The following is a 17,244-nucleotide window of genomic DNA, read 5'->3' on the forward strand; positions in this document are numbered from 1 at the left end:
GAACATTGCATTTTGTTCCCCTTGGATCAGGAATACAAACATTTATTTTCTATGTTTATTGGATTTAACCTTTCAGGACTGCCAGGTTTTTCCTTAACTAATGAAATATACTTGTAAAACATATGGTATTTTTTTTTCTCTATTTCATTAAGGAAACTTAATCTAGGATATGGAAAGATAAAGAGACTAGGCTGGTTGATACCTGGTGCTTTTTCTCTGTAAGACCCTACAACCCTTGGAAAACACAGAAGTATTCAGAGGAGAGTCACCATTATCATTAAATTGTTTTGAAATGATTATCTATCAAGAATAAAGTGCCTGGGATTATTCAATCCGATAAATAAAAGACTCGTGGTGGTTTGGTAAATTTTTAAATGTACAAAAGGATAAAGATGTAGTAGGAGACTACCAGCTCCTCCCTATGTCTTGTAAGGATTGATATAATTTCTCTCCTGCCTATTTCTCAAATCTCATCTCCTGCAATCTTTCTCTTATTCTGTATGCATCAGCCACCTTCTTTCTGTAAACAAATTGAAGTTTTTCCTTCTTTAATAATTCACTGCTAGGCCTGTGCATAGCTGGCTTTTTTTTTTTTTTTTTTTTTTTTTTTTTTTTTTTTGCCATTTAGGTCTCAGCTAAAACATTACCTCCTTATGAGTCCTCCTGAGATCTCCCAATCCAAACGGCCTCCCATTCCCCAATCTTAGTCACATCACTCTCTTTTATCATTTCAAGGGGAGTTATAACTGTTGGAAATTAACATATTCATTTGTTTGCTTTCTTCTTTACTGTTTTTCTTCTCTCGCTAAAAGGCAAATAACCATGGAAGCATGGATATTTGTCTGTTCCATTGTGACTGAAACTTCAGTACCTAGAAGAGTACCTGCTCACAGTTGGTGCTGATTAAATGTTTGTGAAAAGATTGACTAAACCTAAATGTCAAAGATAGATAAAGAGGGACAATAATTACAATGATGTTGATGATAGTGGCAATGAGATAAAGAATTTCTTTTATAATATGTTTTATAGCTTATGTAGTTTATCTCATACAAGTTTTTATTTCTGATGAAGGTTGACAAATACTGACATAAATGCTGAGACAAGTTGTTTATCTTCTTTCTTTTTATTTTAAAAATACAATCCAGCATAACAAATTTTTCACTGGATAGGCTAGTGCTATAATTTGAGGCAAGAAAACCACGTCCTAAGATTCTGAAGAAGCACATACATATCTTATCTTGATGCTTCTCATGGTGGATTTCCTGATTGTAATCTCTTCTATGACTATTCCATGTAGGATGATGACTTGGAAACAGATGTGAACAAGCTAAGTTCCAAACCTGGTCTTGACCGACCTGAAGAGGAACTGATGCAATATGAGGCGATGTGTCTTGAGCTCTCCTATAGCTTTGAGGTAGGACATACGCTGTGGTTCTGATCTTTGACGATGCATGATGGATTCTTTGCAGACCCTGGGAGGCCAAACCAGGGTATCCAGATGGAAAGCATTGCTCATCATTAGCCATCTGCTTCTGGCCTCTTCCTTAGAGAAGAGCAGAATGTTAAACAAAAATGGGAAAAGGTGGCAAATATGGGAAAAATTTAGAATGTATGCAAGGGGTCCTCAATCTGACACCCTACACTTAGGATGGGTACACAGTCATGAGCTGCCTGAGGACATTTCCATTGATGACAGCCAGCGTATTCCACGATGGTCCCATAAGATTATAAGACTGTATTTTCACTGCAACTTTTTATGTTTAGACACACAAATGCCATCGTGTTCCTATTGCCTAAAGTGTTCAGTACAGTAACATGCTGTACAGATTTGTAGCCTGGGAGCAATAGGCTACACCATACAGCCTAGGTTTGCAGTAGGCTATGCCATCTAAGTATGTGTAAGCACACCCTATGATGTTCATACAATGATGAAATCACCTGATGATGCCTTTCTCAGAACATCCTGCATTGTTAAGTAATGCATGACTATAGCATGAAGGTACATATCACTACCTATTGTCTGGTGGGCAGGGTGCCTTGCCCCCATGCACTGAAAAAGCAAATAAAAATTCTTGATGATTTAATTGTTCTTGTGCCAAGTGGCACTGTTGTCCTAGATGGCTTTTTGAAGGTGGACATACTGACTTCAGGCTTTCTTTGTTAGTATAAACAAATTGGGAATGTTAGACCTGGTGATGCTAATTCTGTGCCTAGTTGCTGCTGCCACTGTTGCTGCCATCAATATTTTAGACCTGCTTTTTGATCTCCATTATTTTCTTATGACTCTTAGTAATAAATCATGAATTTGGCTGAATTTAAGGGTATAAGCTAAGTCACGTGCACAGAAGGGACTTAATATATTCTATTTGACTTCAGAAAGCAGAAGGCGATCAGTGATAACAGTTTCAGGGAAGGAAATTTCAGTTTAGTATAAACATTTATTTCAAATAAACAGAATTATCCTAAAGTGAAAGGCACTGCCTTGGGGTGCAGTGAGACCCCATAAATACGGTTTTTCAACCAGATTGTAATTTAGTGGGGGTCTTGAAGGAGACATTCAAATACTGTTTAGCGTTGGACTAGACCCACCAAAAGGCCCTTCCAAACATGAGTTTCTATGATTCTGTCATTTATTTGACTCTTGAAGGTTAGTCTTTCTTAGTTGACCTTGGAGAAGGCTTCCAGATTCATAGGATTTATGCTTAGCTCTGTGCCCAGAGAGTAAGGACAAGGATCAAATTGTATTCTCTACCTGGAAGGACACACTAACATATTCTATTCCATTTTGAACATGAAGGAACTGGAGTCCAAACCTGGAGGTGATTTGAACTCTGAAAAGACTCAGTATGCGAATCACCACCACATTCCGACTGCTGCCTCCTCAAAGCAGCACTGCTACAACAAGGACCAAAGCTCCTGTGGACAAGAAAGGGAAGACTCTGTCCGGAGTTCCCTTCTGTGTATGGTGAAGACGCAAAGGTCCACTGTGCATCTAGGCTCCAAAAGAAAGCCTAGAGTGAACCCGTACCAAAATGTGCAATCCAATAGTCTCGGGAGAGATTCTTCTGAAAGTGAAATCCCTGACATTCAGGCTTCCCCGAAAGCAGATGCCTGGGACATAGATGCAATTTTCTGCCCAAGGATGAGTGCCTCCTTTTCTAACTCCACTAGGACTGGAGAGGCTGTTGAAGTAATAGATAAGCTTCTGCAGACACATCTGAAGTGTGTCCCTTTCCACGATCCCTATCTTTATATGGCCAAAGCCAGAAGAACCAGCTCTGTGGTGGACTTCAAGATGGTGGCATTTCCTGATGTCTGGGGACACTGTCCCCCTCCCACCACTCAGCCTATGTTGGAACGCAAATGTGGAGTCCAAAGGTGATGGCGCTACTGACTTGGGAGCTCTTTTTTTTTCTGTTCTTTGATAATTTTATAAGTAACTGGTTTGTACAGATAATTCTACTATCTATAGGAAAGTGAGCATTATTCAGGAACATGTTAAAGCCTGTTGGCAAACTAACCAAACACACAAACTTTCCTTCCTGCAAGGACATTTCACAATCAAGTATGGGGTAGTTGTAGGCATGTATTTTCTGACGAAAAATTCCTTGAGTAATTCTAATACAACTCCTTATCCTATCTCCATTGCAAACCACTATCACAAAGAAAGATCATCTAGTTTCCCCAAATACTGGGCTCCTTCCTCAAAAGTAAGTTTTCAGAAAAATCAAGAACTGATTATTTGGGATCTCTTTTCTTGCTTCCTACAAATTGGTATGGGATATCTTGCTAATAGAAAGGAGGAGCCCCAGGTATTATATACCCTGGCTTAGTTCAGAGACTAGTTTTGCTGCTTCACAGAGGAGGGAATGGAAAAGATATTCTCCAGGGAAGAAACACTAGATAATAGATTATTGCCAGAAGGCAGGAAAGGGAGCTTTACCCATGGCTCAGCATATTGAGATTAAAATGAAAACTGCTAAAGGCAAAGAAAACATTATTTTTCTTGAAAAAATCTGTATGCACATACCAAGTCAGTGGAGCAAAGTGGGCAGACCAGAAAGTTTTCTTATTATTCATGTCATTGGTAAATTATTCTCTTGATGGTAAATCCCCCAAACTGCTCCCACCTGGGGTCCTGGCTGACATATCCAGCCCTACCCCCTGCACTTTATCTGTACTGCTCATGTTTTTGAGAAACAGATCACAAGGGCTATTCTAGCACCATCTTATCCCTGCATAGGACATCTTCCCTCTGAGTCCAGGCCTCACGTTTACTTTTCTTCACCCTTCTCTCACACCTCCCCTGTGAACTGGACTGGAAATTCAGGAAGGTAATCTGAAAGACCTCCTAAGCTTTCTTTCCGTCTCTTAGTTAAATATCCCAGATTTTGGTGTTTCTTAGAAGACTGACCTTAGCCTACTGGAGCAGACAGAGCCCAAGGAATATAAATTGTACAAGGGCACACAGGCTTATTGGAGCCTCCCAAACCTTGAAGATGCTGGCAGCTAATAGTCCTAATGTCTTCCTCAAAACTTTCTCAGTGCAAACTACCGTCTTATTCCCACAGCTAGAAAAGTTCCAAAGTTCCCCAACGCAAGTGCTTTTGGTAAAATTCTTCAAGCCAAGAATTCTCTAACTGAAACCTAACATCACTACTTCCTACATTCCTACTTCTCATGCAGTTTTATTTTTTGATAAAGAAAGAGAAAGAAGGAGGGCAGGGCTATTTCCACTATCTGAGCTCAAGGTTGAGGTGTTATTAAACTTCTCTGTGCTTTCATATTTCTCTGATGACCCCCAAAGTTCTTCCCAGGTGATCATAGGATGAGTGAGCTAGGGAGAGAAGGCTGACCCTTAAAATTTTTTCAATTTTCTTTTTCAGGATCAGGATATTTGAGGATATTCGAAGGCTCATCCAGCCACGTGATGTTATAAATAAAGTTGTCTTCAGTTTAGATGAGCCTTGGTAGGTAGTCTTGTGCATCTGAGGAATGTGGGGCATGAAGAATTCTGTTAATGGCATGAGAATAGACATGTTTCCTGTTAATAATCCACTCCTCCTCCTAAAATAGCATGATGAAAATTCAGGTTAAAGATCTATAAGAAAAAGTTTACCTTTAAGAATCATCAGCCAGGTGTGGTGTCTCATGCCTGTAATCCCAGCACTTTGGGAGGTTGAGGCAGGCGGATCGTGAGTTCAGGACCGAGACCATCCTAGCTAACACAGTGAAACCCTATCTGTACTAAAAATAGAAAAAATTAGCTGGGCATGGTGGTGGGTGCCGGTAGTCCCAGCTACTCGGGAGACTGAGGCAGGAGAACGGCTTGAACCTGGGAGGCGGAGGTTGCAGTGAGCCGAGATGGCGCCACCGCACTCCAGCCTGGATGACAGACTAAGGCTCCATCTCAAAAATAATAATAAATAATGAAAAAAAAAAAAAAGAATCATCACAGTTTTCAAAGAGTAGTGATAACACATATGTTCACATGTTCCTTATTTCATTGTAGGCCTTTGCAAGACAATACTTCCAATTGTTTACAGTTCTTCTCTAAATTTGAGTCAGGAAATCTTCGCAAAGCCATCCAAGTGCGTGAGTAAGTAAGGAAAACCACAGTGGGTATCTCCTGGCAGTTCGTAAGAGTGAGCTGTGATTGTCTCTTCTCCATGCTCTGTTCAGTGACCTCACATTGGTGGCTTGAAATCAGTCATGGTGGGAGTATTTATACCTTACAAATTGGCAAACAGTACAAGGGAAGGTTTTTCCTCTCAGGGAGTCATTTGTTAAACATTTACCAGTACACCACTAGGGAAATCACTGACACCATAGCTAAGTGAGCCATTCAGTAGAGGTGAACTGTTATTAATGTGTCTTGTGTTTCAAATAATGGGTCCATATTTGGGTGTGAGAGCACTTTGACTGGGATGTTTATACTTTGATGCCAAGGCTGATTCTGCTGACCCGGAAGAGTACATGGGCTTGCTATTCCTGCACTTCTCCATGCCTGTTGCTCTCATTCCGGTGTACTTAGGTGGCAAAAATCATGAGCTTCCCAGAGAGAGGTGAACAATCCTGCATTCAAGGGAAGATGCAGTACCATGCCTCTCTAGCAGAACCTACAGATGAGCTCTCAGTAGAAAAGGATATCCTAGCCAAGGAAAGTCTAGGGCTGTACAAACTAAAAGAAAGGAAATAAAACACACATGAATTTTACTTCTTTTTCAGTGTCAGAAGAGACTGCAGTTCTCACTATGTTAAAATTCTTTCTATTATATTTCCCTTATACCAAAAGGCAAGATATATGATTCATCTTCTATAGGTGAACTTCTGGAAAAACAGTCTAGAACAGATAATGGTGTGGTGGCCATAGACAGACATCAGAATCAGAGTGCCAGGGTAACTTCATTACCTTCCAGCCAGGAGACTGAGCAAGTTTCCTAACTCATTCCATGCCTTTATTTCCTCACTCACAAAATGAGAACAATAATTGCACCTACTACTTAGGGATTTCATGAGAGCTGACTAATATAGTTAAAGCTCTTAGAGTAGTACCTGGTACATGATCAGCCCTTAGTCAACATCCGTTCTTACTCAGGGATGCATATTCGTCATGGTTGGAGCTCGGAATTCAGTATAGCTGAGACCTCCTTTATATTCACCTGAGGATTCATTTTTGAAGTTTTTCCCTTTTGGGGGAGGTGAAGGGTGATCTTTTTTTTGCACATAAAATATTTCAAGGAAACCCAACATATAAAACAGAGATGAGTTTAACTAATCAGGCTGAAGACAGGAAAGACAATCATGTCAAGACTGTTTATCAGCCTTCTTTGTGTTGTTGGCTTAGTTTCCACTTCTTCCTGTGGCTCCTGCTTTTACTATTTCTTCTCTCCAGATATCACATTCAAGGGATCCAGGAAAGGAGACCTGATTATGAGTCTCCTGGTGGAATAGCTATCAGATCAGGATGTGCCTAAGCTGCTGGCCCGGCTCAGGTCTTTTTCTCTATCCATTTCCCTTGGACCAGAGTGTAAAATCCTAAACTCATCAGTTACGGTCAGGGTAATAGAGTCAAGTAACAGTAAACAAACCTACTATTGGGTAAGGAATTTTTATGATTACTTTTTGGAGAGAGCACTGTGGGAATAGCAGACAATTTGAGGGTCATAGCCTTTCCAGAATTGTTCTTGTGAGTGCCACTCCATGGGTTACACATCATGTGTTGTATGGTGAGCCCAGTGGTTAGAGTGTGGTGCCTACAGCGACAGTGTGAGGACTAGACTCCATCAGAGAGTTCTACTCTGCTCTCATCTGTCTTATACCAAGCTCTAGCCTTTCATAAATCTCATACAATGCCATTTACCAGGGGTCCAGTGTGGGAGAGTATGAATGGATTGGGACAAAAACATTTTACTTTTCATAAAAGCAACTCAAAGAGAATACCAAGAGAATGAAACAATATTTTTAAAAATAAAATATCCTGATAATGTTTAAGTCAAAACTGCATTGCTAGTTCTGTTGCTAGAGATCAGAAAAATAATAACCTTTGGAGACATAGTGATGGGGAGAGGATTGCTGAGGGCCTCCTGGGGTGCTGGAAATGTCCTATATCTGGGCAGTAGTCACACAAGTGGTTTCAGATGTAGATAAATTCATTGAGCTGTATATTTAAGATGTGTGTATTTTATAGCATGGGAGTTATATCACAATGAAAATGAAACAACCCCTGCATTGCTAGCCTAATTCATGTTTGTTGTTTTGTTGGGGGATTTATATTTACTAGGTTATTTGATTTTTATAAACAGCACTGCAAGTTTAGACACTTTCATTTTCCATATGTGGAAATTGAGGCTCAAAATAATGTTGATCATCAAATAGTAATGGCATATCCAAACCAGATGTGGTTGAATTTTCTCTGGTATATAACACATTTGCATTTTTTCTAGTTAGATAAAAACTTCATTATAGTTTAATAAAAAGATGTGCTAATATTTCAAAATAGTAAAAAGACTAGAACTGGAATTTCTTAACACAAAAAAGTGTTAAATGCTTAGGTGATAGATATTTCAATTACCCTGATTTGATCATTACACATTGTATTATTGTATCAAAATATCACATGTACCCCATAAATAAATACAACTATTCTGTATCTATAATAATTTAAAAAATTAAAAATATGCACTATTGCGTAATTGACTCATAATACTAGGAAGCCCTCTCACCTCCACGAATTTCCAAAATCTGTACCCAGTATTGTGGCATCAGGTTGATAAGTATAACTTACCAGCGAGCTGAGATCCTGGATCTTAGATCTATAACACAGAAACTGAAACATGTAGATTCTCAGTGTCTGAAGTTTACCTTAAAGGCTTTCCAGATAACCCTCCAGTCTTGCTTCTGATCTGCAGGTTTGAGTATGACTTGCTGGTCAACGTGGATGTAAACAGCACCCAGCACCAGCAGTGGTTCTATTTCAAAGTGAGCGGTATGCAGGCGGCCGTCCCTTATCACTTCAACATCATCAACTGCGAGAAGCCTAACAGCCAGTTTAATTATGGTATGAACTCTAGGGGCTTTCTGGAACATGCCAGGAATGACATTTCTTGACTGTTTGGATTCAAAGAGCCTTGCTTGGGTTCAGAGGGTTTGAAGTTGGGCAGAGTTTTGGGTTGCCAGGTGCAGCAAGGCAGGCAGTGGCCCTCAGTGGCACATTGCTACTTTAGAGGGGAGGCTGGGCATCCTCACTCTGCCACACATGACATCCACTTCTTCTGGATTTCCTCACTCTACCTTGAATCTTTTGAGGTTGGTAAGCCCTCTCATTTATTCCTTCTCTCCATCTCCTAAGTCCCATAGGAGCAAATGCTTTGATCTGCTTTTTTTCCTGCAAGATAGAGGAACAACAAAATTCAATTGCACAACACTGATTTACATTCTTAGAAAGCTCTTGGAGAAGTTTGAATTCTCCTGAATACCCGTGGTCATTTTGGAGGAGATATTCAAGAGAGAAAGGCTGATGAGCAGCCTGTATTTATTTTGAATGTTTCAAGGAGTGGAAATTCTGCATACAAATACTAATTTACTGGGTGACTTTGAATGAGGAATAAGTATTCCCAGTGTCTGGGGCTAAGTGCAGGATACTGCCTCTATTTTGTAGTGACTAAACAGATTCTTGTGGGTATGAGAAGAGAAAATATGAACCTTGATATTTATATTCACTTTGTATGGCTGTTGTAACAAATTGTCACAAACTCGGTGGTTTAAAACAAGACAGATCTGTTCTCTTACAGTTCTGGGGTTCAGAAGTCCAAAATCAGTTTCTCTGAGCCGAAGTCAAGCTGTTGAGAGAACCATGGTTCCTCTGGAGATTCCAGGGGAAACTCCATTTTCTTTCCTTTCCCAGCTTCTAGAGTAACATTTCCTGCATTCCTTGGCTGATGGCCCATTCTTGCTTCCTCAAAGCTAGCAGTGTTGCATCTTCAAATCTCTCTCTGCTTCAGTCACATTGCATCTCTTTTTTTTTTTTAATTTTTTATTTTTGTGAGACAGCGTCTAGCTCTGTCATCTAGGCTGGAGTGCAGTGGTGCAATCTCTGCTCACTGCAACCTCTGCAGCCCAGGTTGAAGCAATTCTCCTGCCTCAGCCACTCAAGTAGCTGGGACTACAGGTGCGTGCCACCATGCCCAGCTAATTTTTTGTATTTTTAGTAGAGATGGGGTTTCACCATGCTAGCCAGGATAGTCTTGATCTCCTGACATCATGATTTGCCAGCCTCAGCCTCCCAAAGTGCTGGGATTACAGGCATGAGCCACCATGCCTGGCCACATTGCATCTCTTCTATAGTCAAACCTCCCTCTACCTCCCTCTCATAAGGATATTTGTGATTGCATTTAGGGCTCACCAGGATAATCACCCTATCTCAAGATCCTTAACTTAATCGTATCTGCAAAGTCTCTTTGGCCATATACAGTTAACAGTCACAGTTTCCAGGGATTAAGACCTATGTATCTTTGAGGATCATTATTTGTCCCAGAACAACTCTCTTTCCCTCATGTAAAGATTAATTCCTCTTCTTGTGATAGTTTGCTAAGAATGATGGTTTCCAGCTGCATCCATGTCCCTACAAAGGACGCAAACTCATCCTTTTTTATGGCTGCATAGTATTCCATGGTGTATATGTGCCACATTTTCTTAATCCAGTCTGTCACTGATGGACATTTGGGTTGATTCCAAGTCTTTGCTATTGTGAATAGTGCCGCAATAAACATACGTGTGCATGTGTCTTTGTAGTAGCATAATTTATAATCCTTTGGGTATATACCCAGTAGAGGGATGGCTGGGTCATATGGTACATCTAGTTCTAGATCCTTGAGGAATCGCCATACTGTTTTCCACAATGGTTGAACTAGTTTACAATCCCACCAACAGTGTAAAAGTGTTCCTATTTCTCCACATCCTCTCCAACACCTGTTGTTTCCTGATTTTTTAATGATTGCCATTCTAACTGGTGTGAGATGGTATCTCATTGTGGTTTTGATTTGCATTTCTCTGATGGCCAGTGATGATGAGCATTTTTTCATGTGTCTGTTGGCTGTATGAATGTCTTCTTTTGAGAAATGTCTGTTCATATCCTTTGCCCACTTTTTGATGGGGTTGTTTGTTTTTTTCTTGTATATTAAACACCGCATGTTCTCACTCATAGGTGGGAACTGAACAATGAGCTCACTTGGACACGGGAAGGGGAACATCACACACTGGGGCCTATCATGGGGAGGGGGGAGGGGGGAGGGATTGCATTGGGGAGTTATACCTGATATAAATGATGAATTGATGGGTGCTGACGAGTTGATGGGTGCAGCACACCAACATGGCACAAGTATACATATGTAACAAACCTGCACGTTATGCATATGTACCCTAGAACTTAAAGTATATATATATAAAAAAAGATTAATTCCTTTTCTGATTTTGTGTAGGGATGCAGCCCACCCTGTATTCCGTGAAGGAGGCCCTTCTTGGCAGACCCACCTGGATACGGACAGGCTATGAAATATGTTACTACAAGTAAGTTAGAGCGCTATTAGTTTCCTTTTCTCTGTCCTGTAATTTTCTCTCAATTTCCCACTTCTCCATATTGATCTTAGAAACATTAGCAATCTGTGCTTGTCTGATAAGTTTTTTGTCACTCTGTCCTAATGGCCAATGTCCTGCTCTTCAGAAGCATATTCACTGGCACCCACAGTAGACCTCAAGAAATACCTTTTGATTTGCTGAAAGAGTTTATCTTCATTTAAACACATTAAAACTTTTAAATCTTGTTGTCAGATATTAGAAGTCGTATAGATTCTACCTGTGATTAGTGTGTCAAGCCTTAGTTCTTTACTTATTTCTGCTGAACCCAGAGAGTGAAATGTCTGAGATGTTCTATCCTGTTTCTATCTGCCCCGTGGTTTAGTTTTCCAAAGTACAGGAGGGTGAATATGTGACAATTACACATATGTAACTCCTCCCCATAGCAAGATAATTTTGTGGAAAAAAATAAAAGAGGGAGGAGTTTCAAAATTCATCTTCAATCCTTGATCAGTCTCCAGTTTCATCAGTTTATCCTGCAAAGTTGCAATGAACTTTAAATTGTCCATATATTTTGATGAAAGAAATGCATTCCAGACATCTAGATAGCTTATGTGTATATTTTCTTCAGATGAAAAATAAAATTCAAATTTATAAGAAAATAAGGATAGGAATTGCTAGACGAAGAATATATATATATATAATTAATTATTAGTTCAGTGCTAATTTCTTATAAAAACTGAGAGGCCATTTCTTATTTTCTTAAATAAAGTAAGTTTCATCTCTTTCTGAAATTACTAGAGCCATCTAAAAAAGTATGATCAGACATTCTGGAGTTTAGGATAGTTGTCACTATGGAAAGGAAACAGAGTATATACCCTTATGCCTCTTGGCTTTTGAGACTTTGAGGATAGGAGTATTGATAGATGGGAAAGGTCAAGAATCTTGTTGCTATATCAGATACAAAGGCAAAAATCACCATGGAGATAATGATAGTCTACAAGACACAGAGCCAGGCTGACTAGCAGTCTGTAATAAAAGAGTTGGAGGTATTCAATCCTATATCTATTAGGATATGAATGTAAAGAGGATTTTTTATATCCTTTAGAAAAATTGCACAATATTATGACTTTGTTGGTTTTCCATTCACCTAAAAGGCAACTACTCTCTGGCTCACCTATCTTAAGACTCTCAGGGCCATTCTTATGGTTCAAAGAGATTTAGATTAAACATCACCTCAAGGTGATAGTCTGCAACTGCAGGAAAAAAAAAATGAAAACCTACTTTTGGACCTTGGTGTGTCAAGAATGAGTTTTAGTTTTCTCTGAAAAGTTATTCTCAGTAAATGTGAAAGACCCAGCTTAGAGCTGGCTTGGACCCGAAAGTTAGTAACAGATTGGACAAACGTAACATTTTGCATTATTTCCTAATGGGATGTATAAATGTCCCGTTGGAGGATACTCCTCTTGGAATTGGGGAATAAGAAGGCTAAGGGGATCACGTATTTCCCGAAAGAAGGAAGAAGTCACACTTTCAAAAGTACAGCCTTGACCTAAGGAGAACCAATTCTGATAGCTTTTAGAGCTATTAGCAAGACAATTATTATGTGATTAAAGAGCAACAGAGGGATAAGAAAAAACCATGAATGTATAATGTAATTAATTTTTCATATTCTAACCATGAATACAGCAGAGATGAATGGATAAGATTGCTACATTGTAAAGTAGTTTGTTTTATAATTATTCACCACGTTGTGTTAACATATTCCCAATAATATGATGTAACAACAAGATAGATATGTGTAATCTCTATTCACCCACAAATTAGAACACCTCTCTCAATTGTAAAATGATGCATTAGATTATACAATATTTCTCTCCCTATTTACCCATCTTGATCTTTGAGTTGATTTGCTTTACAAGAGTTCTTTGCTTCTCTCCTGCCTTTATTATTTCTGGTATATTAATTTGGGAGAACTTTACTTCCCTATTTCCTTATCTCCCATATATCTTTAGAAACTCTGCTCTATTTCTGTTGTGCTGTTAAAGTCCCAGATTTGGTGCCATGTTTTAAGAGGATGCCAGGGTGCTCATTGTGGAGACAACTGTGAGGCATGGTACCTGAGTATGTTTCTAGAAGGGTGAAAGGAAAAAGGAAACTCAGAAGAAATGGGATTTGCATTTGCATTTTCCTTCAGAAGTTGAAGTTGACAGCAATGATGAGCAGTTGAGGATGTGGGCTGACTACTCTGGAGGGCCAATTGTCATAAAATGAAAAGTCTCCAAACTATTTTGACAATACGTCACTAAGCAATAAGATATATTTGTATGTGTTCTTACTAGATTAGTTTATACATTTAAAAAAGTATATATGCATTACTATACTAGCATATACATATAAGAAAGCATGCAAAAAATGAAGAGTTTTAAATTAGGAGAGAAAGATGAAACAAATAATAGTTCATATCTACCTAATTGTTACATCTTTATGCTATTTGTAGCTTAGGGCACACTAGAATTTTGCCGTGGAGTTCACCATCAGATGTAGTTATAAATAGTCTTTTTGGTAATTTTGAGAAATTTTGTTTAACTTTCTAGATCTGATTAGATTATTTTAACAAAAATGAGAATTACTGAGAAAGACCTAATATTAAGGGTAAGGGGTAGGCCATGTCCATTCTGCCATTTTCTAGTCATTTTGATTGCAATTTAATTTTAACATCAATAGATGGCTTCTAAGAAGATTTTCTTTTAAAAAGTAATTGTCTATTTTGTGAGGTTTAGTTTAATTTAGGTAATACAATCTGTAAATCAAAGTAAGCTTCTGTAGACTTAAATACCTTCCTGGAAGCTAAAAGCAAAAGAAAAAGGAAGGGAGCTAGTTGTTCCCACTTCTCCCTTTGGAGACCTCTCCTATGCAACAATCAATGCTTAACTAACATATAAGAACTGTAGAAGCAGATATAATGTGTTTTTCATACTCCAGCCCTGGAATACAACAGTGATGAGTGGATAAGATTGCTGCACCATCATCTGGTTTGACACATTAGGTTGACATTGAGACAGCCATGCCAATCCCCACATTAAACAGTAGACGACTTAATTTCTTTCTTACTATCTAGATAATAATCATTTTAAGGAGAAACTCTAATATTTTCTGCCAGTGGTCAGTTGATCACTCTGCCCCTCCCATGGAGCACCTCCCACCTCCTCTGTTCTACCCCTTGCTCTTCCCCACCTTGAAGACCACTAGGCTGGAAAATAAAAAATGCCTCTCAAGAGGGAGGAACAGAAATGGGCAGATTCATTTTTCCCTGCCTCTAGTAAAAGTAAGTAAGGGCTCTTTTAGTTTCTCTTTTATTTAGTTCCCTGTGGTCTGCTTCTTCCTCTGATGTGCACAGCCACACACCTTTTTGAATTCTCTCCCCGCTCTGGTCTAAAGTAATTCTGGTGCTGAAGGGCAGAGGGAGGGAGGCTGAGCGCTTAGAGTGGCCATGTAATACACAATGGCTGATCTCTTCTGACATTTATCTCCGCTCATGAGAGGAGATGGAACAGCTCACTCATGAAGATGAATGTCATACAAGAGCTCTGCCATCATGCATCCTTCCACAGGATCTCAGGAGAGAGATTTGGTGTTATATAGAATATTAGAAATGCTGCAGACACAGGGAAGCCTGGCAACTTCACTGCTCTGCCTTATTAGATCCTGTTAAGTGAAATGATGCACGCTTGTTGAACAGAGCCGTTGTCATTTTAAGATTATCTAATCCATTCTCTATCATGGCATTTGCTTATTTTATGCACCCTGCCAAAAAGAAACAATGACTTTCCAGCATATTTTTAAGTACAAATGGAAATAACCTGAGTTCATAACTATGCCTTCGTGTACTTGCTCCTTGCTTCATTGAAGTCTTTATGATTATAAAAGTACAGATCCTTTCAAAGATAAATGGTTCAGGGAACAGAAAAGCAAACAAAAAGCCTTTTAGCTGTGAAGTTGCTGGATGTACCCAGCCCAGGTCATCTTTGACCCCAGATGACCAATAGGATCCAGCTAATCTTCAAGATCACTACTGATTTTCACCAGGCTGCTTCTCCATCTAGATGAACAGATTGAGGAGAGGAAGTTCTTTGACTGAAACTTCCCACTCATTAATGGCGTGACCTTGGGCAAATTATACCAACTTCTTTCAACCTCAGATTCTTCATCTTAAAATGGGATAATAATGGTATCTACCTAATAGAAGTGTTCTGAAGATAAAATGACGTGAGATAAAACATGTGTAAAGGTTAGAACAGTGTCTGGTGCATAGTAGGTGTTCAATAAATGCTAGCAATTATTTTAAATAATTAGTAAAAACATCTTCTTAGTGGCATCAAATATCAATGATATAAAAGTCATAGTATATGGATCATCTTATTAACTCTCAGCTGGATTATTTTCCTTTTTTTTCTGTTATTTTGGACTGTAAGTTCATAGGAAGTTCTGATTTATGAAGATAAAAACTTCAGATTCTTACTTGCTACATTGGGCATAAGACATCTTGTCCTTTTTTATCCATTCCTAACAAGCAGGTGATATAATAAAAATAAATTTAGTTTCTAAGCTAAGCCTACAACTGGGGTTAAATCCTGTTTACTATACTTGTTGTGTGGAATTGCTCTAGACACTTAACCTCTGTGAGCCTTAATTCCCATCTGTAGAATGTGTGTAATAATGCCCACCTTGAAAGGATGTCATTAGGATTGGAGATAAAATACATTGAGCAACCTAATTATTACTTCTGGAGTCTTGGGTCCACTTATTATACAAACTTTAACTGAACAGCTGCTATGTCCAGGCAATGTGGGAAGCATAAAGATAAACAGATGAATAAGCATGGTCCTTGCCACAAAGTATTGGCCATGAGAATAGGAGTGATAAGGGGGCTATCAGGGAAGGCTTCCTGAAAGAGGAAACACTTGAGTTAAATCTTGAAGGATGAAGAAGACTTAGCTAAATAAGGAAGATGGAAAGGGCTTTCCATATAAAGCAAGAACATGGGAACAATTTAACATAGGAAAGATGAACATTGGTTCTTGCAAACATCACTTGATATGTCCACATCATAACTGGGAAAAGAAAAGAGCTTGTTGATGGGATCTCAGTTTATCATGGATGAACTGAACTGTAGCAAGCCAGATGTTTCACTTTAGAGATTTATCAAACACTTGGCTTTGAAGAAGATGATCTTGGGAAAGTTTAAAGGTCTCTGCAGAGGAAGGTATGCTGGAAGTAGAGTCATCTCCTGGACAACTCCTGCTACAAGGGGGCTGCCAGGAGACTCCAGTGGGGATGCCTGACATTTGCTTTAGGTTCAGCCAGAGTTTAGACCCCAGGCGAGGGTTGTAACTGAATTTCCTTTAGCTGAAAGTCATTCTGAATAAGGTGTTGATAATATATATATATATTTTTTTGGAATTCCAACAGTGTGTAACCATCCTGGAGAAGGCTGGCTTGTCGGTGGGGAGTCTTTAGTCTTGATCAGGAGAATCTAACATCACCAAGCTGTGGGGGGTAGTGTGTTAGGTGAAGGAAAGAGAGAGAGAGGGAGAGTGTGTGTATGTGTATATATGTTGGTGGTGTGAGAAGGCAGATTTGACATAATCAAATCTACCATTTGAATTCCTTACACTTCCCTTAAATCTTGAGCCCATGGAAGCTCCAGAGCTAATGATTAGCCCATTTTATTTCTCTTTCCATTTCACTGCAGCTATTCTTTCCTTGGAGTCCAGATTTGGTCTGAATGAGGGAAAGAACATAGAGATAAATACATGGATTTTTTTTTCTCTGTCTTTCTTGGTCTCTCCTGTGGTTGAATGAGGTGAGGTTGAGTTTGCATAGGCTAAATGTGCTTGTGATATGACTTTAGTGTACTAATAGTGCAGTGGGGAAACTAAAAAGAAGCAAGGCCCATGCCAAATAAGACCAACACTACTGGCCCTTAGGGACACCTATTATTCTTGAGTCAAGATACAGGCTCTGTCTCCACTGTTTGTAGGTGAAGAACTGGGGACAGTGAAGCACAATGTGCTTGTTTCCATCTGCCTTTACATTCATGAATAGGTGCACATCTGTGTGTGCACCCACACATATATGCTTACAAGTGAAGCACTCTTCCACGCTTTG

General features: G+C 39.2%; 1 protein-coding gene across 1 annotated transcript in view; it reads left to right on the forward strand.

Moving 5' to 3' along the window:
• Positions 1 to 17,244, forward strand: part of AGBL1 (ATP/GTP binding protein like 1) — a 606,328-nt gene that overhangs the window by 122,558 nt on the left and 466,526 nt on the right. Inside the window, 6 exon segments of the mRNA XM_026448330.1 lie at positions 1,298 to 1,414; positions 2,798 to 3,378; positions 4,887 to 4,970; positions 5,513 to 5,599; positions 8,412 to 8,560; positions 10,980 to 11,067. Coding sequence (XP_026304115.1) covers positions 1,298 to 1,414; positions 2,798 to 3,378; positions 4,887 to 4,970; positions 5,513 to 5,599; positions 8,412 to 8,560; positions 10,980 to 11,067 — 1,106 coding nt within the window.

This window comes from Piliocolobus tephrosceles, chromosome 6 (assembly GCF_002776525.5).
Source record: "Piliocolobus tephrosceles isolate RC106 chromosome 6, ASM277652v3, whole genome shotgun sequence".
In the NCBI taxonomy this organism is placed as follows: domain Eukaryota; kingdom Metazoa; phylum Chordata; class Mammalia; order Primates; family Cercopithecidae; genus Piliocolobus; species Piliocolobus tephrosceles.